Raw genomic sequence first — 27,547 nt, forward strand, 5'->3', positions numbered from 1 at the left:
AACCACATGCTCAATTGGTTTTGAGACTGAATAATTGTCTTCTTCGTGCATTGATGACATTGAATAAACTAGATGTGAAAAAAATAAATTAGAAATTGCATTCCATAAAAGCATAAAAGAAAACTAAAATTATGAATCTAGTTCAACATTCAAGTTCACATTATCTCCTTCTCTCTTAATATCATAACCTAAGGCAAAGTCTTCTCAAAATTCCAATTATGTCACTTCAATCAAAGTAATAATTTATTTTAATGGTTGTATTGGGTGAGATATTAGTGATAATCTTAATGATTACAATATCCATTATGCGACCATTAATAATAATCTTAATAGTTATTATATCAAATACAACTATTTTCGACTAGAAAAAATATGTTCCCCCGTACATCTACCTTAATTGACATATCTTGTACCTTAGTTGACATATCTTAGAAAGTTACACAAATAATATTATATAGACTAGAAAAAAGTCACAAAAATATAATACTAATATTCAGTTCTTTCTTAATAAGAAAACTTGTTTTAATCTTAATTTTTTAAATTTAGGATTTGGGAATCTTAATCTCTCACAAATATTAGTGATAATCTTAATATTTTTATATTCAAGTTTACAATATAATAAGGTCATCCATAAACTAGTTAACTAAAAAATTGATGACTATGTAGTCCAAATGTTGCAGGACATAACACAAAACTTGTGCTATAAAAAACAATAAACATAATTGAACTATTTTATATCTTTTCTATTTCATTTAACTCTTATCTACATAGCATCCATGTTTTAATTATTGATAAAAAAATATTTAAATTATTTTTCTATAAATGATCAATTACAGAATTTACTTCTATTAATAATAATAAATTTAAATAATAAAACATAACAAAATTTAATATTTTAAATGAATAATTAATATTAATTATCATTACTCAAATTTATTTTATACTAATAATAATAACTTTTGTTCAAAATAAAATTTAACAACAACATTTAATATTCTTTTAATTTTAATATTTATTTTAGACTGTTACAACATTTAATAATTTATATTTAAATAAAATTGAATTAGTACTACTATTAATATTGATAATGATTAACTTTTTTCAAATTCATAAATTTATTAACAATAAAATATATATTAATTATTTAATTAATTTAATTTAATTATTTATATAAATGATCAAATAAATAATTTAAAAAATAAAATATTTCTTCAATTTCTGTTTTTTAAAAGATAAAGCAAATTCAAGCATGGAAAAAAATACAGTGTTATCTCTATACGTTTCATACCTTTGTACTTCTTTTTTTTTCAATCAGTGCCAGCTGGATTTTTTTTTTATGTTTTTCTGCTGTTTCTGATTTCCATTTGTAAGGTTTTCTTTTTATCTTTTATTTTTAATACAAAATGAAATGTTGGGAACTTTTAGTGTGTTTAAAATTTGCAACAATAACCTACACTATCTTGAACCCTATCTCTCTCTCTCTCTCTCTCTCTCTCTCTCTCTCTCTCTCTCTCTCTCTCTCTCTCTCTCTCTCTCTCTCTCTGCTTTGTTCTCAGGTATTTTCCTCTGTTCATTTCCCGAGCTTTGTTTGGCGAAGGGTATTTAATCGGATTTACATCTGTTGCCCCTTCGGTTTTAATTCACTCTGAAGGTGTAAAGTTTTTAACTTTATTAGATGATAATGCATTTAGTTATTGGGGTGGATCTTTTTTTGAGATGGAACGTTTTCTCAGGTGGGTTTATTGTTTGAGATAGATTGATGCATGCTTTTACATATTTCAAGAGATGTCATGTATGTGTTAGATACGGTACTATAGTCTCAGATTTTGTTAAGGGTGTACAGTTTCAGTGCTTAGAAACTTACTCACTTGTCTATATTTTCTGGCAGTAACTTCCAGTAGGTGGTGGATGTATTTGTTAATTATGACTGGTAGATGCACTTGATGTGCATGTTGTGAGGTCATCCGAAAGATGGATCTTGAAGACAAAAGTTTTGGAAGGGGTAAGAACTTCACATGTACCTTATTGATTGTTTGTTTTTCTACTTTTATTGATAATGTGGATGTGAAAAATAACTGAAAACTGGATTTTTCTGTTGTTCTTGTGATTACTTTGTTAGAATAGTTGAGCTGGAAGCCTGTGAAAGCGTATGGTTTACTGTGGAGCATACCCATTAGATTTCTTTTATAATTCCTTTTATACCAATGGATTTTAAAAACAGAAGATTGGTAGTTACCAGCACTTTCTGTACCACAGAACTTGTTTACAGAAGAACTTCCCTGATTTCGTGGTTCACTGTTTATTGGAGCCGCACGAATGGAGAATTTCGTGAGGTTTAAAGTCAGTGATATATCAAATGGAGCTTAATGGATCTTATGATCATGAGATGGTCATGTGTAAAATCCCTGTTGAGGGTTTGCTCTAATATTTATAAGTGTGAATGGCCCACCTTTCTTTTGACATTAGGTCACTGATGAGTAGATAATGTGTGTTCAGGCTCTATTATGTATGTTAATTTATTATTTATCCTCAGTGGGTTCTTTGATAAACTTGTTGCCGATTCCCACATTCCCTTCCTTGTTACTACGCATGTATGGCTGTTATGTGAAAGCTAGTATGACTGATTGTTCTTTATTTTCTAGTAAAAACTTAGTAAAGTTTGAATGTCTTTTCCCAGCTCTCCCCTTTCTAGTTATACTCCTCTTCTGAACAACTCATCAGACTAATTTCATTATCTTTTCAAAAATTAAAGAAAAACTGTTAGTGCTGACATTTTCCATGTCTTAAATTTGCGATGTAATTATCTTCAGGCAAGATAACTCTCTGTCACTGATTGCAAAGAGAATAAGATTACTAATTCATTATTGCACACCAGTAGACATATTTTCTCTGTTCTTATGTTTTTCTTTCTTGAGGATGAGCTAAATCGTGTGTAGAAATAGGCTATCTAAAAACTGGAATTAGATGTTTAGGTAAAGTGACATAGATATTATTTTTGTGTTGAATCTTTTGACTTGCAGATCTATTTTAACTTGTTTTCTAGAGTGTTTGGCCTTGGGTACTCTCATATAGTAATTTTGGATAGAAAAATAAATATTATTAAATTGGAAGGAAAGAAGTACAAAGAAGTACAAAGGTCAAAAATCCTCCCAATGAAGTCACAAAGCTAAAAGGGTAAGATTAATCATAAGAAATGAAAAATAAATTATTGCTAAGGTTTTGGATGTGACTCACCTTATAAAACTTAAATGGAAGTGCTTAAAAGCAACAGTTTAAGTCAATCTATAACCGAGACTGTTTTGAAGCAGTGCTCGTAATGAATCCCCTTTCACGGAGCATCACAAGTAAGTTACTTGGTAGTTAGTTAGTACCTTTAAAGACAGGGATTTGCATTAAACGGTGTAAAATGCTTCATGTTGACAGCTCAAAAAATGTCTCTTCACGTAGACATTATTGAAAACCACTTACTGCCGCCTGAACATTTTCTGAAGTTGTGGAGCCAGAGCTTTCTCTTGACTCTGATGGATTAGATAGACAATAAAATCATGTTCACTCCTTTTACTCACGGATCACCTAAAAGATAATTCAATATTGTTAGGATTGTGAGTTAGCTTGTAAAATCATTCAATCCTGTGTTAGCATGCCCAGCAAGGCAATGAGGCCTGATTTTTGGGTAAGAGTCATCTCACTGCTATCCTATAAGTTCTTTCCTGTTCTGCCACCCACAACTGTCACACTCATGGTTGTAAAATTCTTGAGTTAACTCATGATTTTATGATTCTACGTATACAAGACAAGTTCATTCTATATCAAACTTTGTGGATAGACTTTGGTAGCTTTGTAAACTTGCGTAAACTTGCATAAATTCTCAAGTCGAGAAATGAGTTGATGAGTTTGAAATCAACCGTAATTTTGTCCCCATTGATCTCACAATGACTGTGTTTTAACACCACTTAAATGATTTGAAGAAATGAACTCCTTTTGAAAATGTTTTCACTTAAATAACTTATGTTTGTTTGAATTTATATATAATTTGATCATTTATTTAGTTTTACCTTATTAAACTTTATTATTGTGATTTGTTATTTTGTTTCATTAAGAAGTTGAAATACTGAATTCTTGTGTAAGACTAGTTCGTTAAGCCTATATGGCATTAATTGGTTTTTGAATATTATTTTTTTACCATGCAAAAGAGTCTACTTTATTAGTTGAGTTTATGAAAGCTCCACGAGTTTATGTAAATTCTTGAGTTTTGACAGCCTTGATCGCACCTACACCCTGCACTGCTGCCTGCAACTTTTCTTTGCTCTGAAAAGTGAGAACAGCTGCTGCCTACACCCTGCACTGCTGCCTGCAACTTTTCTTTGCTCTGAAAAGTGAGAACAGCTGCTGCCTGCACCCCTCTGTTCTCACTTCTACTGATTCTGGTTTTGAAATCTTCTTTTCCTTCTATCTTTTTCAGTCTCTCTACACCCTGTTTTGTGTTGGACTGTTCTCAGTGTCTGCATTCAAACATATTTGTGAATTGAAGATAAAATGGCTTCAACGGAACCAGTTGGAGGCAGTGACAAGCTGCAAAGATAGTTCTATATCTGCCAAAAGGGCAGTGAGTGGAGCATGTGAATCTGCAGCTAAAATGCACTGCTGGAATGAGGACTGTTGTGGACTGGAAACATATTGTTTCAGTTGTCGGGGATACAAGAAAAGTCAATTGCAAATACTGTGGGAGGGGTTTATTGTTTGAAGCATCAGTTAACCAGAATCACAAAAATGGTTAGAACATGTAGAGCTTCCTCTGAAGATGCTCATATAAAAATATTGGGCATTGTTTTCTTCATTGTAAGAAAAACTCATTCAAGAATCAAACGATTGTAAAGGAGATTATGCAAACATGGGTCTATGAGAAAATGAGGTTGGGAAACAAAAGATTCACGAAGATATTGGGATTCTTGTAACTGCAATTATTTTCAGGAGAACCGCAAGCTCTCAATAACCCATCAACAACATTTTCAAGAAGAGCTTCATTTTATAATTAGGTTCAACTACTCAAGTGGTTCTTATAGTCAAACAAACTCTACCTTTTTGTCCCTATATTTAATCACCCTTTTTATTTTAGTCCTTATAAATTTTATTCTTAATCTCTTTTAGTCCCTATGAGTTTAGATGGTAGGGACTAAACTGATTAAATATAATATGCATAGGGATTAAAAACAATTAAAATGGTGTGTCATGCTATAAGTATTTGTTATTAGGTCCTGCTGATTAATTCATGTCAGAACATTGGTTTATTTGGCTCCTCTGTTTGTTTTCTATTTTTAAAAACGTGCAATGGATGCATGGAATTCATATTTCTTCAAGTATATTTTGTTAAGTAAGGTTATTTCTTGGAATTAGGCAACAGAGAACTTGGAGGTACTCGTGATCTCATAAATCAATATAGGCTTTGGCCCTATTATGAATTCTTCTGCAAGAAGCCACTTCCAGTGTCAATTTCCGAGACACATTATCTTCGCAATGTGGTTGGTGACACAAAAGTCAGGAAAGGAGAAGGAATGGAACTGGATCAGCTCTGTCAGAACCCAGAACCAAGTGAGAAAAAAGCTTCCTTATGCCCTTTTGACTTGGATTTACTAAGTGAAGCTTTCCATTTGAAGGAAATGAGTCCAGTCCACCTTTCTTCTGTAAGATTTTTAATCTCTTCTATGGCTGCATGTTTGATCCTTTTATTAAAGAAAACTGAACAATTCAAAATCACGTTTCATTGTCATGTTAAAAAGACATGTTATGCCAATGTGCTATACAATGGTCAGAAGGGGCTCCCAAATGCAGTGCTCAAGGCAGAGAACCAGTCCAGAGATCACGAGAGGAAGAAAAAAAAGGTCAAAGATAAGGGTGAAAGGTACAAGAAGCAGAAGCACAGACTACATCGAGTAAATAATAGAAGTTGTATAGAAAACATCAGAATCAAACCCAATGATCCTCATCCCTTGCAATTGAAGAACCAACAAAACAAGGTTTGTTCTTAGTCTTTCTTCCCACTATTATGTATTGTGTATAATGTTAAATTTTACGCTAATTTTAACATTTACATAAATGTCACCGCCCTGTAAAATACCAAATGCCAGGAGTGGGGTGTTCTATAATATATTATTGACCTTGTTTACATGCCATAAACAAGTATAATCAGCAAAATGAAAAGGTTTAGTGGATTATAATATAATCAAATGTTAACTACTTTCACCCTCTTATTCTTGGATTAACTGAGATTCTATTTTCAATGATTTTTTTTTTAATTTTTGATCTCAAATTTAAGTGAAAGACTTCAGGTAAAAAAGTTTATTTTAAATTTGATTTGTAGAATTAAATGATATTGACTAACTTCATTTGCTTAAAAATTGGTTAATTTAGCTTACATCTGAGTTCAAAATGAGTAGTATATTTCATAGTATCTCTTTGAATGGGAACAGCGAATAGTTACTACCCAAAGCCACGTTAAGACATGATATTGGTTACCATTTGTAATATGAATATATTATTGAGGTTATCATTTGTACATGCTGTTTATATGCAGACTTAAATTGCACTAAAATCTAATTTTATCTTTATTTAACTCTCAGAAAAGGAGGACAGATTCAAGCAAAGTTCCTTCTGTTTGCAAGCGATAAAAACACTTGAAAGAGAGGCAGAATTTGACTCTTTTTTTTCTGGGACATATGTGATGAATTCAGAAGCTGACAGTAAACTCTATTTTTGTCACATTTCACATTGTGTTCTCTTCTACATGCTTTAGTTTCCAATATGGCTCGCCCACGTATATATCATAGTAGTTCTATAGATGGGTTCAGAGCTATGATTAAAACCATGTTCATCACACTGCAGTAATTTTTAATAACTGGTAAGGTACTTTAAATTTGATTGATAATTTAATTCGTAAAATGATTAATTTGACCATCTTTAATACTGCTAATTATATGGTCAGCATTTCTTTTTTATCGTGAGAAAGTGCTGTGAAATTGAAAGAGGTAAGCCAATTTTGACGAGGAAAATATAGAAAGAAACAAAATATGTATAATAAGTGTCTTTCAAGTAGAAGTGTTTGTGTATTATTATTATTTTTATGATGTATTCGATAGTGTTGTGTTTATTAACTTGGTAGTTTTTATTTTGTTTTATGATAATATAAAAGTTTGAGAAGTTATCAATTTTATTTCATGATGATGCAAAAGGAGTTTGGTAAGTTATAAATTTGGTAAATTATACTAAGAAATTTATTACAAGAAGTTTGCATGTTAAATATGAAATATATCTTCTTCGGTATGTTAAATATGAAATATGTATCTTAGCGTACAAAAAGTTTATTTTCAGTCTTAATAAAGGAAAATATTTAATGTAGGTCATAAATACGGAGATAAACTAAATTAAAATAATATAGCATGGGTCACAATGGTGCATATACTATATATATATATTGTTATAAACCTATTAAAATATGCTAAATATATTTTAGAATCTAAAAAGTTAAAAAATTATAAAAACGTCTAAATATTTTAAAATCATCATGTTTAATAACAATATCAAGAATCTCATTAATATTAATAAAAAGTTATCCTTTATAATATTTCATAATTTAATTTATTTTTTATTGTATTTTGAAAAGTTATTGAGAGAAGACGGAAATTGTTATGAACAAACAAAATCCTAAACCCTAACCTACAAAATCACAAAAGAAAAAGGGTTCTTTATAAACAAGATTTAAAAAAAATTGATGTGTTTGTCAACTTATTTCGTAAGATGTTGATATTAAGAAAATCTTATCAAGTTAAAATATTTTCTGACTATTTTCATGAAACGATATTGTGAAAATCTTTTAAACAATTTAGTACACAATTCAAATTTCTCTTTCTTGTGCATTCTACATATTTTTTACAATTATAATTATTACTTAAGCTTTTACTAACTCAATCATCGAAGACTTCTTTTTTAGGTTTACTTTTTAGTCTTTAACAACTAATTAGAGCACGAAGAGTCCATAAAGTTCATAAAGAAGACTTATTTCTTCTTTCAATAAGAACATTTTACAATTGTTAATAATAAAAAATAAATTATAATTATCATAAACCATTTTAATCTTTTTTAATTGAGTATTTTATGCCATGTACGAATTATAATTAATTTTACCAAACTTGTAAAATTAGGTAAGACTTCTAATTTATTTTTTATTAAATATAATATAATTTTTTTGTGAATATAATATACGAAAAGGATGACAGGGAAATATTTGTATTTTGTTCCAAGCTCCTCAATGAAGGAAGATTTTGTTGATTCCAACCTTCTTATTTGATTATATACCCAAGTAGGGTATTTTGATATTGTCTTTGTAATGGGTTTTGGTCATCTTGTTGGAAGTATTTCTTTTATTTTTATTTGAACATTAACTATGTTAAAGAGCGTTTGAATTTGTTTTGGAGTCATTTTTGGTTGAGTTATATTTCAGTTAAAATGTGTTTTCATATATTAAAATGTTTTTAGATTTGTTAGACTTGCCATGAAGAATATTTTAATCATTTAAAATAATGAATTCATTGATTAAAATTACTTAAAATTCAAAATTATAAATTTGTCTCCGTTTTAATAGATTAAAATGACTTTTAATTGATTAAAATTACTTAATTCTTAAGTCCTTTCTTCTAACTTTGTTTTAATAGATATAAAAAATTAATCAATTCAAATAACTTAGAGTTTAGAATTTAGTAATTTTAAGAAATTAAAATCTTGTTAAATTTACCTCTCGTTATTCAGGCCATTACTTTTAAATAAATCATAGCTTGATTCACAACTTTTAATATAAGTCTTCATAATTATAGTGACAATTGCAAACTTAATAGTTTTTTATATATATATATACAATAAAATTAAAATTAGAATCCAAAATATAATATATTATTACTACAAGAAAATTATTAAATAAAAATTAATTTTAAAGATAAAATATAATTAGTTACTATATTTATTTCACACTATAAATATATCTAAAACAGTTGTTATTATTAATAAAACTTATAAATTAGTTTCTAAATTTATATATTTAAATTCTTAATATTAAGTTTATTATTATAATATATATTAATGTTTATAGACCGAGTTGGGATATATTTGTTAGTATACCTACTTAATTCAAAAATTTAATAAAGTTAATTTAATGAACTTAAACTAAGAAAATAAATATAAAAATAGAGTCAATCCAATTTTTGTATATCATAAACATTCTTTCTAGTGGGTGAAACACAAATTTTGCTAATTGTAAAAAACAAATATGAAATTCAAGGAGAAAACTTCATTAGGAAATTGTCTATTTTATTGATGAGGAACAGAATGCATTTGTAGAATTGAATTAAATTTTAATAATATTTTTAAACTAAACTGAAAGGTATAATTAAGGTAAATTAAATTAAACTGCGTTACATAAGTGAACAAATCCAAATCAAAACAAAATCAATTTTGATCACAAATACGCAAGCATAGAGTATGTATATGATGTATATGTATTATATTTATGGAAGGGTTTTACATTTTTACCCCTAAATTCTTTTGAATAATCTCTAAATACTTTTTTAGTTTTCTACTTTCTATATTTTTATTTTATTAATAATTTTAATTTCTGGTATCAAATAACAAAATTAATTAATAACATAATAACCACATTCCCATCATTAAATGAAATAATCAGATGCAGTATTTAAAAAAAGGTAAATAATGTCTCAGCCTAACTTCTCTTCTTTCTCCTATGCAGAAACCTCAAACTTTGACTAAATTTAAACAAAAAATAGCATATTGGCCGAATTTGGAAAAAACTTTATTCCATATACGAAAATAAAAATATTAAATGAACTTAACTACTGTTTCTAATCCATATGAAAATAACTAATTTTGTTTATAATTTAGTATGGAGCTAGTATGAAGGAAGAAGAATCGATTCATTATAAGATCAAATAAAATTTTGATAAATTTAAGAGTAAATTACAACATGTACATTTTTCAGACACATCATTAACCGTAATAATTTCTATTACTTCTTATTAAGTGGAGAAACTCATTGTTTAAAGTAGTATTACATCAATTTAATTTTTTTAGTGTTATTCACTTATTTGTTGACACACATATTCAAGTTTCTTCTACTTAAAAATTTTCAAATTCTGAAAATCTAAAAATTGAATTAATTAAATTATTCTAAACCTTCTATTCAAGACTCGTTAACTAAAACTTGATTTCACCTAAAGATAAACCAAATTTTCTTCTTTCAAATCCTAATGCCACATCTTATAAAATTCCTCAACTTTTATCAAATTTCTACTAAATTTCTAACCTGAACTTTTAAAACTATTTTATTTCCCTAATTCATTCCCAAATATTTGAATTGGAAATAAGAATTTAAGATAAAAGTAGACATAGAGAAGGACGAAATTAGTTTAATTTTAAAAACAAAAGGACTTGATGCTAAAAAAAACTAAGAATCAAATTTAATTTAAAAAATAAATATTTATTTAAAAATAAATCCTACATGGTATTAGGTACAACTTCTACCACTACACTTTCATTCATTGCTAAAAGCCCTCAGTAAACATAACTTAGCCATGAAATAAGGTACTCTCCCCTCCCCAAACAGTTTGTTTGGAATAGCAATAAGCAATTAAACTGTTGAATTGTACTATCACATAAGTGAATGACATCAGAGATCCTGCGATGGATGGTAGGTATGAAGCATAAAATACCCACAAAATTTAACCCTCATCCAGAAGTATGCACAAGTACCGAATGGAAATTTCTAAGACTACAGTGATTCACCCTTCACTCCTCTCCCAGACCAACCCCATAGTAGTGTATGATGCCTCTCAGTTCCTTTTATTCTTCTCTATGGGAAACATTTGTGCAAAATTCTATTTCTTGCAAATTGAATTTGTTATAACTTTTGTGGCCATCGTAGTTTCTTCAAATATTAACCTAGGTGGAGTAAGATGGGTTCAAGGGTATAAAGAATACAAAGATACAGTGACAAGTCAAAGAGGTAAAGTTGTACTTGTGGTCATCTGAAGTTGCAGCAACGAGCTCGACCTCTTGACAATTTGTCCCACAGACAGATCATCTGTCTTGGTGATTGGTAATGTGCAGTGAAGTAGCCATCCATGCATCCATACTGACAAAACTTCCAGTTGTGAGAGTACTGGACAGGTGCAACAGTATTGTTATATTTCTCAACCCACATTCCCATGCTTACATCCTCCATTTTAAACAGCTGCCATCAGAATATATTTCAGTCATCAATGATATTTATTGATGTGGCACTTGAAAGTGAGGGGGGAGGGGAGACTGCAAAGGTAAATGAAAATAGAAGGTTGACTAACCCTTAGGCTCCTATCCTTGTGTTGAGATAGGATGAAGGCAACAACATCACTGGAAATTACATATGCTGGCCCATTAGCATAAGGAGGATAAACTTCTTCTGGCCACTCCTGGAACAACAAAACACAAACCTCAGATAACAGAACAAGAAAGAACATTTTATAGCATTTCTTGCATTATCTGTACTTGTCCCAAATATTTTAGAGAAGCACAACAACTAAGCAAAAGAGAATTCAATATAAAAAAAATGTAAATAAAATTATGAAACGCTACTGCAAAAGTTCCAGTGAAAAGTAGAAGAGTGTAGTAGAGTAACACTGCCAACAGGTTCCAATCAAAGAATAGAAATAGCAAAATCATATTTATACTCCTATGCATATAACTCGTAACTAGTAGTAATCGTATTAGCCTGCCTTTTAGGGACCCCTATTTGGGTTAAAAAAGAAAAACATCACCCACACAAGTGTCATGAACAAGCCTCACTCTCACATATTAGAGGGTGTAATAGGATGCACGGGAAACTAAAACACTAATACCTGTATATACTATTTAACCTCCGAGGAGAGCTGGAAATTGATTGTTAAAATTAACAAACAAAAGAAATAAAGCATACAGAGCGCATGTATGTTGTCACTATCATAATACCTCATAAGTGACTGCCCATTTGCCATTTCTTAGAGGCCGATGTAAGAGATTGAGATTGCCCATATAAAGGGACTTTTCTGGGGCCACCTTCTCAATTTCCTTCAAGACAGTATCCACCCTAATAAATGTATCATCGTCACATTTCATAACATATGCAGCTGTCACATTCTGAATCTGCATAAATGAAAATTAACTTATATCCTCAAGAGATTGAAGAGTTGAAGCAGGTTAAAGCAATTGAAGGAAAGAATTAAAGGAATTGAAGGGGAGGCAGTTTTCAGTAGCTGAAAGAATTGAACTCACCCCATACTCGCAAATGGCTACAGTTTTAAGCACAACAAGCTCATAGCGATCCATAAAGGGCAAAATGACAATATCACCAAAGTAAGCAGCCTCCTTCTTTAGCACTGCATTCACTTCCGTCCTTGTATTCTATAATTGTTGTTTACAACAGGAACAAAAACAGAAAATTTAGCCACAGAATATCACTACTAAAAAGGAGAGAGACATGAAACAAAAATACACAATACCATCTAAGAATTCCAAACAAACCCAAAACTCAGATTTTCATATGTACACATTGATTGCACCTTTCAAGTATATAACAATAACTAATCGTGTACAAATTTTAACTAATGATGTTCTTTGCAGTAATTGCATTATATTTCAAACAGGCATTTCAGGATAGAAAATATCTTATGAAAATCCAAGATCTTGGTGTGTATTTGTGATTCTATCACTATGCCTAATGTAGAAAATCAGTGTAGACCACATGATCGTAAAGGCTCTATTACCACACCATGAACCAATTATCAAAAAAGGTTAGGTTGTTAGGAGTGTGGAAAGGCAAATGAATGATTAGTATATCAAACGCTACTACGTAAGATTTATGAATTAACCTAATACGTCAATCTTGTCTAATGCATTTGCAAGTGAATTATAGCAACACTATGCGCTGAAGATTGGAAGAGTAAAAGTTGTATTTGCAGACATATTCAAAAAGGATAGCCTCACGGAACTCAACCAAAATTAGCTTAGTCAATGTGATGGCTATCTTAACTCCTAAAAGTCTCTTACACCATTCACATAGCATGCTTAAGTCACACACCAAAGTCAATGGGTTCCATTGCCAATGGATTTTGCAAGACCAATGCATATAGGTAAGGAACTTTGGTCCTAAGTTTTTTTCTTTTTGCTTTCTAAGCTAAATTCAGTACTACATACCAAGTCAGGCTTTAATAGACCAAAACACATTTCATTGATTACTGTAAACATAAGTCATACCTTCCACTACCCAAATGTCAATAATAGCACTAAACTCCAAACATATGTATAATTAATATGCTTGGTAGGTTGGTTAAGTGAAAAAACCCATAGTAGAGCTCAAGCTTTCTTCTGATTTGTTTAATATATTTGAAAGATCACACACTTACCCAAGGAATGAATTTGATACCAGATATCTGAAACACCAATCCTGATGTGGTAACTCCAAATTCTATTTGCAATAGATAACCAATAAATGCTTGAATCTCAAACCAGATATTCTATCATTTCCCATCACGATTTAAACACAATTTTCCTTAGAACTTCCAAGAAATAATCCTAGGAAAGTTGTTTTTCCTTTGTACATGAAACTTTTACTGTACCCTATGACATTCTTGGTATCAGGTGTCTATTGTGCTCAAGTCGTTAGTGAATCACTATATGCTTCTATGCCAGATAAAAATAAAGATAAAAACCTTACCAGTGCCACAAAGAATCGTGCTACTACATCAGAAGACTGGATTGCAGCAGATTGCATCCATGTCTTTCTAACTGCCATGCGTTCTGCAAAGTGATTTGAAGCTGAAAGAACACCAATGAAAAGCATAATAGGATGTTTTGGTAAAGGTCTGGCTTTCCAGGTCTGTGACATTTCCAGTACCCTTTGAGGTGAGAAACTAGGATGGGAAGTTGGAAGAGAAGTAGCATAAATTGAATGAACATCCAGATCCCCTTTAACTGCCAATCCTGTAGCATCCTCAAGTGTAAATCCCTGGAGATAAAATAGAAAGAAAACATGAGACAGGAAAAACTGCTGACCACAGCAGCAGATTATAGAAAAATGGAAATAAATTCCAAGTATTCTCAAAGTTTAAGCTATGGGAGTCACCCTTCACGATGTATAACAGGAGCTATTACCATTAACACAAATTGTTGAGGGTAAACCAAAATTCTAAATCTACCATCATATATGCAAAACAAATTAACCAAAACTTTTTGAACTCACTAAAACAAATTAAAAACACATATCTCACCAGATTACGGTCATTAAGAAGTTAGATATGCAATTACACACCATCTAGATGTTTAGCACATTCATTAAATGAAAACACCTAATATTATCTCAAGAAACTTACAGTCCGATATGGAAATGAAGTTACATGGCGACCCCCAATATTAATATGGTATCCATCAACACCGGCACGCAGTGTAAGGACAAACATTCTGCCCTCTATTAAAGGGAATGGCCAGGTCATTTCTGGTTTTTGCTCACGCCCAATAAACCGCTTAAACCATGATGTTGTCTTGGACTCTTTAGAGTCTATAATGTCATTCCGCATCCATTTCTCACACCGTCTGTATCCATCAACTGCCAAATAAAATAATAAAAAATTACAAGAATACAAACAGATATAATTTATACATCACCAGACTCACACAATAAACAACTGGAATATCATTAAATGTGAAACAAAAATATTCATAAGACTACTAAAAATTGAAAGATATAAGACGCTATTTCTATGTTCATGCATATGAGCAGTATAACATATAACTGCAATAACCATTACATGTTTTAAGTTTTACAGCTTTATTAAAATACACCAATCGGGAAGGTAAAAATTATTGCTCTGTTAAACACGTAATAACCAAGTAGTAAGGTGCGCCTATTTTCATTATTTGTTCGGTTTTTCTTATTCCACATTTACAATCATATCAAATGCTTTTTATTTTAAATAATGACAGTGGGGGTACTCAATTCTGCAATACTTTTTTGTTCTCTAAATAACATGCTTCAATATGAAATATGATATATCATACCAAGCATTTCTTCTTCATCCCCAGATGGCAGACCGTCACATCTTTGAGAGGCTCCCCAGTGCATTCTGTAACAGGTATTATGCTCAATTACCGGTCGTTTGCTCCAATCTCCCCTTATTCGAGGATTCAAGTGGAGGATCTTTGGAGGATCCTCCCCATCCACTGACTTAAGCCCCTGCAATTCAACCATGAATTGTGAAACTGAAACCAGCCCTCCACCTTTATTTTTCTTGGAAAGCTGGGGAACATACTCCTTGTGAGCATAATGAGGTGTCCCAACCACAGTGATTGAAGAACCAGCTGCAAGCCCACAGGGAAGAAACATTAAATTATCTCCTTTCATCAACTCATCCCCACTCATGGACACCCAAGAAGGGCATGACTCAGGCTTTCCATCAAGGATAGAGCTCTTTACCGGCTCCTTCTCATCAACCTTATCTACTTCCTTCCAAGCCTTCAACCCCAATATCCATGCCTCCTCCTCCATCTTCTCAAGCACAGACAAATCGTTGGTCCTCTTAAATTCCCGCATTATCTTCCCAGTTATCCTACCATACCGAGAGGGAATCTGCATCGGAGACTCCGGAAGACGCTCTTCCTCCTTTTTTGGCTCCGTGTTTGGCCTCAAGGGAGCATCCTGGTCCCCATTATCTTCCAATCTCCTGTGAAATGCATCTCTATAAACAGAACTCACAATAGACTTGCTCAAATCTGAATCTTCAGAGTCCCAAACAGCTGCCCCCTCCAACCTATTATAACTCTCATCCCCACTTAACGTTGACACGATTCTTAAAAACTGTGGAAATTTACACGACACAAACAACAAGTACAACACCCCAATGCCAAACAAAAAGTGAGACAGTCTAAACCTCCGCGGGTTAGGAGGATCACTTTTCGATTTCTTCATCTCCAACAACCACACTCTCTACAAACACAACAACAATCTCCTCTCCCCACAAGACCAAATTTGGAAGGCAAACCCACATTCAAATTCTCAACAAAAATGTAAAGGTCCTACATCAGGCAACGGAGCTAGACATTTTCACCGGAATCAGAAGAATCAAACCTCAGCGATGCGGGAGAGATCGAGCTTCGGAAATCAACCAATGTAACAAGGAATCAACGAATTGGGAAGAAACCCGTTTCAATTGGACCCGGAGAACCATTAAAGCTTCAAGCTTTAGACAGAACTCCGTGAAAAACTCGATCTCCACCCTGAACCCTAATGCACTACCCTGTAACGTGAATGGCTATGAGCCTGGAAATGAACGCTGTAATGATGACATTTGAAAACGAAGGGGAGGGGACCCAGAATTTAAAATAATAGTAACAATAACAATAATAATAATAACAATAAATAAAATAAAAGAAGAATAAATCACTGAAAAAACAGAAGTCACTTTATTTTATTATTTTCTTATTTCTTATAGCCAAATTCCCGATACTAAATGTGATACCTTTTTAATGTCCAGATTTCATTGGTAAGGAGCATTTCGAATTTTGTCTACTGCAGTTAGTTAATACCATGGACAACAAATATTAATACTCACATAAATAATCCTATGATAGGATATTTTATAGTTTAAATTTCTAGAAGTGATTACTTTCACGTTAGGTAATAATCTCAAATAAATTATTTTATTTTTACTGCAGTTTCGTTAAAAACTAATCACCTTATTTATAATTTTGTACTTTTCACAAAATAAATTTATATTAATATATTTGTTGAGTATGGATAAAAACATTTGATAATATATAAGTGAGGATAAATATTATTTTATAAATCAATTTTATTAGATTAAATTAAATTTAAAATTTATTTTTTAATAATTAAAAAAACTAAAGTCACCGCATTTGTAATTATTTTCTTTTTTCATAACGTTGCATTTTTAATTTGCTTATAATTTATTTTTCATGTAATATAATTTGTAACATAGGTAATTCAAATTGTACTTTTAAAATTTATAATATATAGTTTTTTTTTTCACTTGATAATAACATTAACATTTTGGTAAAAGCATTTTTGGTTTGATCGTTTTGGGCATATGTGCCTTGCTTCATCACTAATTAGCTTTTGTCGTGTGTTGGTAGCTTGTGCAAGTTTCTTTATTATTTGAGGAACCACGTTCTCATTATTTGCCGTCCTAAGTTTCTTGGTATCTAAGAAGTTTGCATCAAATAAAGGAAATAACTTAAAATATCGGTTTGTTGCATTTTCTTCAAACATCTATAGTTAGCAAATTGACAAGATTATTCTTTACCTATATAAGATTAAAGTTACATGCTAACTTAACCTTATCTTTCATCTATTATAGGGTTTTTTTTTATCAATTGGAAATATCATTTTGTTAAAAAAAAACTTGTTTAAAAGTTTATATCGCATGATAAATAAATAAGCTAGTCTATTAGTTGAAATGCTTTTTTAAAAGCTTAAATCACTTTTCCCCCAACAATACTGATATTTATTGGTGACTATAATGGCCTAACTGGTGTCATTAGAAAGAGTTTTCTAAACAAAAAAGAATTTATGTTTAACAAGTTAGGCAATCCACTCTCACTAAGTAATTCACCATATTTTCATCCTTCCACTGCTTAATTACTTTTAAGCAATATTTAAATAAATAGAAAAGGATAAATAGTATTATCTGATATTTGTAAAAGATTTAGAATAATGTTTTTCAAATTATATTTATTTCATTTTCCTTTGCTTTATAGACATATATAATATTTTTTACTTATTTTTAAATGTTATGATTTTGTTGTACATTTATTATTAGTTTGATGTAGAGCACCTATGGTAAAGCATTTTCACGACTTTAGAATATTTCTTCCTAAAATGTCTCAATATGTGTTACTTTTTAAACTGGAAAAGTCTCTCCTAGACTTGATCCTCATGATTTTCATCCTAAAATAATCCTTGTTATATTCATATCCTTCTTCTCAATTTCATAATCAAGTGATGACTTCAACATTTTTATTTTAGTCTTGTCATGAGATGTTATCATAATCTTGTTTACATATAACAACAGGTACACAAACTCACCATTTTTCACCTTATGAAAGACACATGGATCTTAAAGACTTTTATTTGACTCTTAAGAGATGATACACTGATTAAACCTCATATACTATTGTTTGGGAAGTTGTTTCAGTTTGTACAACGACCTCTTCAATTACACACATACTCTTCCTTACCAACCACATTGAAACCTTCTTGTTAACACATCTAAATGCCTTCCTCCAATTGGCAATGGAGGATGGGCATCTTCACATTGATTTATTCAAACTCCATATTTCAAGTTTCTAATAAAGTAAGAAAGACCCTAATGGATGTGTGTTAGGCTATTAGTCGTTCGTTGAACTTCACAACTTCTAATGTAAGCATTTCACAATATGCATTACCATAATCCTTTTGTCACCCTCAGAATAAGCAATTATCTCTTGAAACATAGTTGGCTCAAATGATTCCACATCCTTTGCTACGACCAACACATAGGTCAATATACCATCAAACTCCTATCTCTAAGGTTGTCATTGTTGCCTTTGAGACCTTTGAACAAAGGTTTTAGAGTCAGACAATTGTTGTTGCTCTATTATATGATTGTGCATAATTCATGGATGTCACAGGTCTATCAAGTGATTCCTTGAAAGAGAACTCCATTTGTTCCTAGACTCCCTTCAACTCACCAAATGCTTTGTTAGTGCCTCCGTAATACTGAACCTTCCTGAAGGCTTTTAATTTTTGTTGCATCATGAACACCTAAGAAAAATCTTGAATAATCATCAATGATTGGGAAAAAAAAAATACATGGCTTCCTTGATAATGGAACTTTTAATGGCCTCCAACAATTAGCATGGACGCAGTTCAATGTAGCCTTCATCTTGTGCAATCCTATTTCAAATATTTGCTTATTTTGATTCCTAAACATGCAATACTCAAAAACAAAAAAAAGCTTCCCCCTTCTACTTACGTAGTAACCTCTATTTGAATAAAATATCCAAATTGTGAACACTCATATGGCCTATAAGCATATGCTACAAAGTATTGACAAGGTGTTAGATGATGAGATGGTTGCAAAACTAGATTCGACTACAAATAATACTTAAAGGGAATACAAATTCCATTCCCTAGTTTGCTACATCACAAAACACAACTCCCTCATTTGATTTGCATCACTTGACCCTCAACATAGTATCCCGACCCTTCATATTTAAGGCTCTTATGGATTATGATTTTTTATTGACAAGTTATGGTGATAACTCAATGAAGATTGTCACTGGACACGAATTTAACTAAGTGGTTAAGTAAGTGTGAAGGTTCTCTTCAAAAGAGAAAAAAGAAAACCCACACTTTATGATGAATGATGAAAACGGAATTAAAACAAGACATAATAAAAGGAATTGACTGAATAAAATGGAAGAAAATTGAACAAAGGAATGAAGAACATTTACGAAAAAGAATGGCAAACAAAGGAAAAAAGTAAAGAGATGAAGAAACTTATGAAGATGGAGAAACATAGGTGATTTACGCCACATGGGGGAGGGAGCTCCAAGATGAGTGAGGAAGGGAGTTGCCACTTGCAGCCATCTCTGCCAAGATAAGACTCAAAGGAAAATTTAGACACTCCGGAATCACTCAAGCAGAGTTTCTTTACTATTCATTCAATGTCTTTTACAATAGGTGAGGCGCCCTATTTATAGATACAAGTGCCTTGGTGAGCAAGAGAGTTAGGGAAGGGGCGACACATGACCAGAGCATTCTAGAATCTAGGGTAAAGGTGTCCCACACAAGGCTTTTAGAAACCATGTTAAATTTGTGAGGCAATAGGAGGACGACACATGGGGACCTATTCTAGAAGCTAGGTCAAAAGGTGGGCTTTTGACACAAGCCTAATTTATACTAATTAAATCCTAATCTACTGAAATTCAAAAAAAGGAAAATAGTTGGTGCTCAGGTCCAATTATGTAAGCTTTGCTCCTGGTAATCCTCTAATGTATAAGAGGCTCTAAGTCACTGACTAAGGACTAAGTCTGACCTAGCCCTGGGTCCTGTGTCATGCTCCTGGTCATCCTTCTAGAAGGTTGGGCTAGCTTAGTGGGTGCTCTATCAGTCAGGGTTTCATCAATATATCACCCAATAGACAATCTCGAGATAAGAGAATCTATGAGTTTTGACGATAACAAACATTATAAGATGTGTTAAGAATTCCAACAAAGTTCTCTCATGTGAAAATTTAGATAAAGACTTATTAGACATTCTAGGTTGATTAAACCTATTAAACGATCATGCATTAGATTATCTTACTCTATGCATAGACTAATCAGACGATCTCGTAAGACATCACTAGAGAATCAACTTGTTAGATAGTTTACAATGTTAACGTGATATAAGGTTTCACTGGAGTAAACATACCAAACAATCCAACAATAGAAGGTAACACTAGAAGATCTAGCCAAACAGTCTTGTCAAACGATCCCTAAAGACATATCAAGTCAGACATTTCCAAAGCTCAAGGAAAGCTAAATAAGACTGTGCTCATGGACACGCTATATAATTAATTAAGCTTGTACATAACATACAATCAACTCGTTTTCTACACATTGGACAATCTAATGTATCAGAGACTGTCTATACTTGACTTTTACATTCTTAGAATGTTTTTTGACATTGCATTAATTTTTTTGAACCTTATTTGATGATCTTAATTCATAGAAGTCATAGTTTTCAAAAAGGATAATTGACTAAGTTTGGAAAGTTTTCGTAGTTGTGAACATAAAATAGAGCATACCAAAAACTCCAAATATTGAGTCTCTAAATGTTTTATGAATGAAATACATTTATATAATGATTATAAAGTTTTTCGATATTGTTATTCTTTAAAGATTAAAATTAAGACAATATTAGAAAGTTTTTGTATTTACAATGCTTAACTGGAAACTTTTCAAAAAACAGAGACACATTTGTTCACTTTATTAAAACTTTTTTCGAAAAATATATTTGAAATATACTTAGGCTAAGTCTGATTGTTTTTCAAAATTTAAATCTTGAACAAACTTGGAAAGTATTTGCAAATGCATTTATAGTAGAATTTATGGAACGGAAAGTTTAGATAATTTAGAAGTATCGAAGATAATGTTTCAGTGATACTCATGCATTATGGTGATGATTATTATTATCTTTGATACTCATAATGTTTCTATAAGATGTTGAAGGAACTTAAAGATGTGAATGAAGATCAAATTTGAAGTTTCGCTATCAGGCGTCTGATAACAGAAAAATGATGTTATTGTGCGAGATTTGCGCAAATGAAGATTAAGGCAATATGAAGTTGTTGTGTATAAAGATATACAAAGAGAAAAAGGATTCCAAGAGCATATTACTTATTGAGGTGTTGAATACTTGTGTGATTGAAGAGGTGTTGAATACTCATGTTAGTGAAAGCTCTTAAGCAGTTTGCTCAAGGGGACTAGAGGTAACCCAAGTTGAGTGAACCAATATAAGTTTGTACCTACTTCTGTCTCTCCTTTTACTTTAAAGACGTTATGTTTACTTTATTTTTCTTATACGTGATTTGGGTTGAGACTCCATTCAACACCCCCCCCCCCCTCCCCCTCTACAACCAGTTGTCCTTACATATTACGACCTTCAAATTCTTCAAACAAGGTTAACTAGTCCCTTTAAAGACTCATATGAAAGGAGAAACCAAAATTTAGCACCCACCGGGTAGATGGTTATTACCTTGAGACAACTATTAGCACCAAGTCTTCATCAGGTAAGGAATCTATTGGGGAAAATTCCAACACACATAATTTTGATTGTGTTGATCACAACAAAAAATACAACATGGTCATGCGTCGTTTATAGGACAAAATTGTATGTTCAAACAATAAATCATGTAAGATGCAAGTGTTTTATTTGTCAGATGATACAACATTGTACAATATTATTTTACGACTCATAAGCAATGTGTTTTCTCAGACGAGTGCGCATAGTCTTAAGTTAACACAATACTTCACAAATAGATTTATGTTTATTCTATGTTATCGGGATTGTTTATTTCTTAAAGTTGCTTTACTTTTACAACTCCAAAGTGCTTGTTTTGTCAACTCTAGAAAACTTTATTTGCTTCATACAACTGTCTTTTACATAAATTCAAGTAAAGGAACATTGTCTAAGGAGAAATAAGTAAATCCAACAATCGTTGTGTTGTTTAAAGAAGAGAAGAACATTTAATGCATGCATGAAACACATTTAATGCATCTTCTCTGTCCAAGATACTAAGACGCAAGGAAGTTGCTCAATGTTTTCAGAAAAGGATTTGCAATTACTCTTTTTTTTTCAACACCTATATAAAGTTATCCTTTGACAAAAAGAACAAAAATCTTGAGTCATTGTTTGCAAGTGCTAAAACGCTACCAAAATATTTTCTATGCTCTAATAGCTTTCTAAGAACATTATTATGTTCATCTAGCAAACTAGAAGAGGGAGTTTAAATTTTGGACGAAAGGTGGAGTATGGTCCAATTAGAGCCAGGTGATATCAGTTTTCAGCCTTCACCTCTGGAAAGCGCTCAACCTCTGTAGTGAGCAACCTTGTGATATTTTGGTCACGCCCTAAACATTTCTTTGTCTTAGCCAGGAGATACTGTGTGTTAAACAATAGTCCATTTTTAGCAAGAAAGTGTCAAAGAATACTTGGTGGGTTAGTCAAGAATGGTTACATTCCGAAACAATACTCATATGACTTAGTTAGGAGTGGCAAAAAGCCAAAACAATACTCGTTTGTATCTTGCAACGTTAATCTGATTCATGAAACTCAATCAGTTGATTAAGAATTGGATGTAGTTAACGCTCCCAGACAAACTAATATAAAAATATCTTGAGTAATTTTTTCCCTCCCTATCTTGCTTATATTACTTACACTACAAGACAATAATTAAATATCAACTAATTTAGAGACCACAAATAATTAGTCATTATATTTACTAACTATTTTATAAACTAAAAAACTATTGACATCTATAATAGTTTCTTTTATTAATAAAAAATTACATAGTAGTTTTTAATTTGGTAGCTAACATTAACTACCAAACTTTTAGCTATTAACTACTTTAGATTCTAAATTAGTCTTTAATTAAATTAGTGACTAATTTATAATCTAAAGTAGTTGGTAGTTAATGTTAGATACTGATTTAGAAACTAATTTTTAATTTTTTATTAATAATATAAACTACTTTAGATATTAACAATTTTTTAGTATATAAAATAGTGTCTAACTTAATTAATATAATGACTAATTATTTGTTGTCTCTAAATTAGTTGGTATTTAATTATTTTCTTGTAGTGATATTATTGAGCCTACACTAACTTAAGAAGGTGAAATTTTCAAACTCAATTTGTAAAAAACTTTGTTAATTCATCTGACCAGTATAAACATATCGTACGATTACACATCTTCATATGATACTTATGAAAAACTGCAAAAATCACAACACTATTTTGACTTTAGGCAACGCTGAACTAGGTCACACATATATAACATTTCCTAAATAGAAAAGGCAACAACTTTACAAATTCAGTTTAAGGACTATCAAAGACCAACAATTGATTATTTATACTACATTTTTTTAAGTGTTGTCTTTATAATGAATATATGGGTTAAATAATAAAATAGTGGCCTAAAACTGACCACATTCATATAAATGTGGCCTAAAAGTGGAAAAGATATAGAGTTATTGAGATAAATGTTTCAAATTTTTTGGAGAATCACTAGAGTTACTTGCGCTATGGTGGTAAATATGTGATGTGAGTTGATTTTAGGATTGCACATTTTTAATTGGTTGCTCTTGTTTATGATTTTTGATTTACCAATTTAAGGTGAGAACCTTAAGAATATTTCCACTGAACACGAACATAACCAAGTAATTAAGTAAGTGTGAAGGTTCACTTCAGAAGGGCAAAGAGAAAAACACAGATATATAGTGATTATGATGATGAAGGTGCGGAAGCTAACATGAACAAAGATGAAGATGAAAATATATGGACCGAAAATAAAGAAGTTAAGAGAATGAGTATAAGAGGTAAGACGGCACAAAAGAGGAAGCAAAAAGGAAAAAGATGAAGGGACAAAGGAAGCTTATGGAATGGAAGATGTCACGCCACTTGGAGTAGATGAACTCCAAGATGAGTGGTGCAAGAGCCGCCACTTGAGATATTACCCATCCAAGATAAGACCCAGAGCCGCCACTTGGGATATTACCCACCCAAGATAAGATCCATATAAAAGGAGTACTCAGACTCACAAATTCACAACAATAGACTTTCTTTACTTCAAATTTCAATGTCCCAATACATGAGGCAATGCGCCTTATTTATAGGAATGGGTGTCTTGGTGGACAAGTTGGGCAAGGGTAAAAGGGGATTAAAGGTAGGGGCGGCCAAGGGGTCGACCATAGTCAAAATCGCCCCTTTGGCTAGGTCTGAAAATAAAAAAAAACTCAATTTGAAAAGGTAAAACTCAAGAGAGATTGTATTAGACAAAACTCAATGATTAAACAATAAATGTGACAAACAATAAAGTAAAGGTATTCAAGAAAAGCAAGGATTCTAAAGAAACCTAAGAATGACACAAGAATGGATTAGAAAACAACAAAAACTAAAAACTAGAATTATGGGTAGTGGTACTTGATTGATTTATTTATTTTAATAAAAATATGATTCAGCCTAGAAATTTTAATCCTCTTAAAATGAAATGTAAAAGAAAATATCCGAACAATTTTATATCAATTTGAATTTTGACCTAAAAATAATAAATCACACACTAAAGTTCAACACATTAGGCGCTAGTGTTTTGCCTTAGGCTCTTTCAACTTAAGCATATGACTTTTTCATATTTATGGTTTTTTTCCTTTTTGAATTTATATATGTTTTTTAACACAAACTTCCTAACATGTAAATGTTACTAGATTTAGATTCCCATTCCAAAATTCTTTATATTAAGCACGCAATAATTTTTTTCAATCAGTACCAAAAAATCAGCAAACAACAAAGAAAATAAAACCTATGGAATTAAAAGAAGATTATGATAATGTCAAGACACAAAGGAAACCTAACTCTGATAAACTTGACAATGATCTAATGATAAGAAAACAAACTCAAATACAGAAAATTAAAAGCACACAAAAGCTCATAATATTGCAGTTTGTTGTTGTTGGACACAAAAGAAAGAAAATAAAATTTGGACAAAAGTACCTCTATAATTTTATGACATTTATGGATTCACATGAATTTAACAACATGGACATATTTAAAAAATTAAAGTGACACAAAATCAAAGTGAATTGACCAAATAAAAAGAAACAAGACTCAAGTAAAAATGAAAAACACTCTCGATAGCCAAAATAGAACACCTAAAAGCAACACATGCTGGTTCAAGAAATAATAATTAATTTGAACCAAATAAAATGGATAAAACAAATATTCAATCGTTGAAATGAGATGGAAACATGTTCAAAGAAGAAGAAGAAAAACATTTGGCTCACAAAACCATGACTCTAGATACCAAATGATAGGAGTGTGAGGTGAGATAAACTCACTAGGAAAGAGTCTAAGAGAGGTTACACAAGAGACCATCCTAGAGAGAGCTAAAGAGCAAGTGTTTATGGCAAAAAATGGACAACATAACTCTTCTTATTCAAGCTGAAAAATAAAAGAGCTTAGCACATTTATTTATAGTATCATGGTTAACTAAAAAGCGGAGCCAAATTTAGAAAATTCAAATTCAAATTAAAAACTCTAGATGTAGAAGAGCAAATGAGAGTGTGTCATGTGGATAGTCACACTCTCCTTACTTCTCACATGCCTTCCTTACACCATTCCTTGTTACCTAGCTCCATATGGTGCATTAGTTGCATGTCAAGAGCGACCTAGGGTTTTCTTTGGGTCAAAGGAAACCCAAATGAAACCCTATGTAGGTTTAGAACTCTAACTCTAGCTCTAATCTATATTAGGTCAAAATACAAGACAAAAAATCCTAATTTATTTGATCCAAATACATGACCCAATTTAGTTAACAATTACAAACTGAAATAAATCATATTCTACTTTATACATTTATATAAACTAAAGTTTAAACCAAAAAAAATAAGAGTTTGACCCTGTTAAGCTCAACTGAGTCTCACTCTTCATATATTCTTTTAACCATAACTTTAGTTGTTAATCTTTTATTTTTTGAGTCTTCTATTATAAGTAATGGTTGATGAAACTCAAAATACTACTACTCGAGTGTTTTGTTCAATATATAAGTTCAATTGGTGAAATAGACTTTAAATAATTTTTAACTTGTTTTTATCTGATGTCAAAATAACTTTACTTCAATTAAAAAATTATATAAATAATTTTGTTTTTAACTCTTCCACTTATTTATTCACTTTTATATAATATATTTTGAGCCTAAAAATTGAAGTAAAATAAATTTGTTTTATACTAGTGTGATACAATTTTTTAACGTCCACTCGAAACAGCACTATATCAGTCTTCGGCATGAAATCATGGATTTTGGAAAAGTGAATTGTATACTCTCTAAAAAAACAGAATTATATTTTAGTTATTGATCAAAGGTCTAAATCTTATGTCTAATCGTAACATAGTCTGAAGTCTTATTAAAATAACTTAATTTAATATTTTCATTATAATAATCCTAAATTCTAAACCTTAAAAATGTAATGATTTAACATATACGTTTGACAAACAAATGCATTATCATGTGGTATTGGTGTATCTACTAAAAAATATGTTAAGGCATAATTGTCACGAATATGTATTATAAAATAAAAATATAGTGCTACTACATGTTTAATAATTATTATAAAATATAATTATACTAATTCATTAATAATGTACTTTGTTTTTCAATATTAATAAATTCTAAAAGTATATTTAATGAGGACGATCACAGTTACATATCTATAATTAAAAATTGAACAATGAAGCCATGTTTTCATTGGTTTTAAATGCTCCAATTTCCCACAAAAATTATTCTCCAAGTTAAAAAATACTTATATTTGACTGAAATATAATTGAAGCATAGACCTCAGTTTATTCCTATGGCCTACACTATCAAGTTGATTCCTGCTAGATCTCAAAATGATTTGTGCACTAAATTATCATACTTTGTAGCATTATTTAACTTCCAAAAATTGGTATTCCGTGGACCAAAATATATTACTATAATAAACTTTACTTATTGAAAGAAAAAGAGTTGTTGAAAAATACTAGAATTGAAGAGTACTTTTATTAAAAGTTTAAAACTTTTAATTTCTTAATCATAAATACTTTCCATAAGTATCATTAATGTTTAATATTTTCCAAAACCCTCCACTTGACCATGCCTGGAATGTGACCCCATTAATAAAGTGTGGAT

The 27,547-nt window shown here is 31.1% G+C and overlaps 2 protein-coding genes across 4 annotated transcripts; one reads left to right on the plus strand and one right to left on the minus strand.

Moving 5' to 3' along the window:
- The first annotated feature begins 1,439 nt into the window (after nt 1-1,439).
- LOC137811587 (probable mediator of RNA polymerase II transcription subunit 19b) lies at nt 1,440-6,922 on the plus strand. Of its 3 annotated transcripts, XM_068613379.1 has the most exons (6): nt 1,549-1,733; nt 1,889-2,002; nt 4,463-4,773; nt 5,395-5,681; nt 5,778-6,014; nt 6,618-6,922. In XM_068613379.1, exons 3-6 carry the CDS (start codon nt 4,650-4,652, stop codon nt 6,663-6,665), a joined length of 696 nt encoding a protein of 231 aa, XP_068469480.1. In that variant the 5' UTR covers nt 1,549-1,733; nt 1,889-2,002; nt 4,463-4,649; the 3' UTR covers nt 6,666-6,922. The 3 variants fall into 3 exon arrangements, with proteins under 3 accessions (XP_068469481.1, XP_068469480.1, XP_068469482.1); XM_068613380.1 differs by lacking the exon at nt 4,463-4,773 and having other exon boundaries at nt 1,440-1,556; XM_068613381.1 differs by lacking the exon at nt 4,463-4,773.
- Nucleotides 6,923-10,516: 3,594 nt separating this feature from the next.
- LOC137811589 (hydroxyproline O-galactosyltransferase GALT2-like) lies at nt 10,517-16,616 on the minus strand. Its single transcript, XM_068613382.1, has 7 exons — nt 15,127-16,616; nt 14,442-14,674; nt 13,787-14,077; nt 12,346-12,474; nt 12,043-12,216; nt 11,400-11,507; nt 10,517-11,290 (listed from the first exon to the last, which is right to left on the minus strand). Exons 1-7 carry the CDS (start codon nt 16,031-16,033, stop codon nt 11,081-11,083), a joined length of 2,052 nt encoding a protein of 683 aa, XP_068469483.1. The 5' UTR covers nt 16,034-16,616; the 3' UTR covers nt 10,517-11,080.
- Nucleotides 16,617-27,547: the final 10,931 nt, after the last annotated feature.

This window comes from Phaseolus vulgaris, chromosome 2 (assembly GCF_000499845.2).
Source record: "Phaseolus vulgaris cultivar G19833 chromosome 2, P. vulgaris v2.0, whole genome shotgun sequence".
Taxonomy (NCBI): domain Eukaryota; kingdom Viridiplantae; phylum Streptophyta; class Magnoliopsida; order Fabales; family Fabaceae; genus Phaseolus; species Phaseolus vulgaris.

Bases quoted from the DNA above. Each gene is read 5' to 3' on its own strand.
- LOC137811587 (XM_068613379.1), top strand. From the start codon at position 4,650: ATGAGGACTGTTGTGGACTGGAAACATATTGTTTCAGTTGTCGGGGAT. The intron at 5,682-5,777 runs GTAAGATTTTTA...CATGTTAAAAAG, and splicing joins GTCCAGTCCACCTTTCTTCT to ACATGTTATGCCAATGTGCT. The intron at 6,015-6,617 runs GTTTGTTCTTAG...TTTAACTCTCAG, and splicing joins TGAAGAACCAACAAAACAAG to AAAAGGAGGACAGATTCAAG.
- LOC137811589 (XM_068613382.1), bottom strand. From the start codon at position 16,033: ATGAAGAAATCGAAAAGTGATCCTCCTAACCCGCGGAGGTTTAGACTG. The intron at 14,675-15,126 runs GTATGATATATC...TTTATTTGGCAG, and splicing joins GGATGAAGAAGAAATGCTTG to TTGATGGATACAGACGGTGT. The intron at 11,291-11,399 runs GTTAGTCAACCT...TTCTGATGGCAG, and splicing joins ACAAGGATAGGAGCCTAAGG to CTGTTTAAAATGGAGGATGT.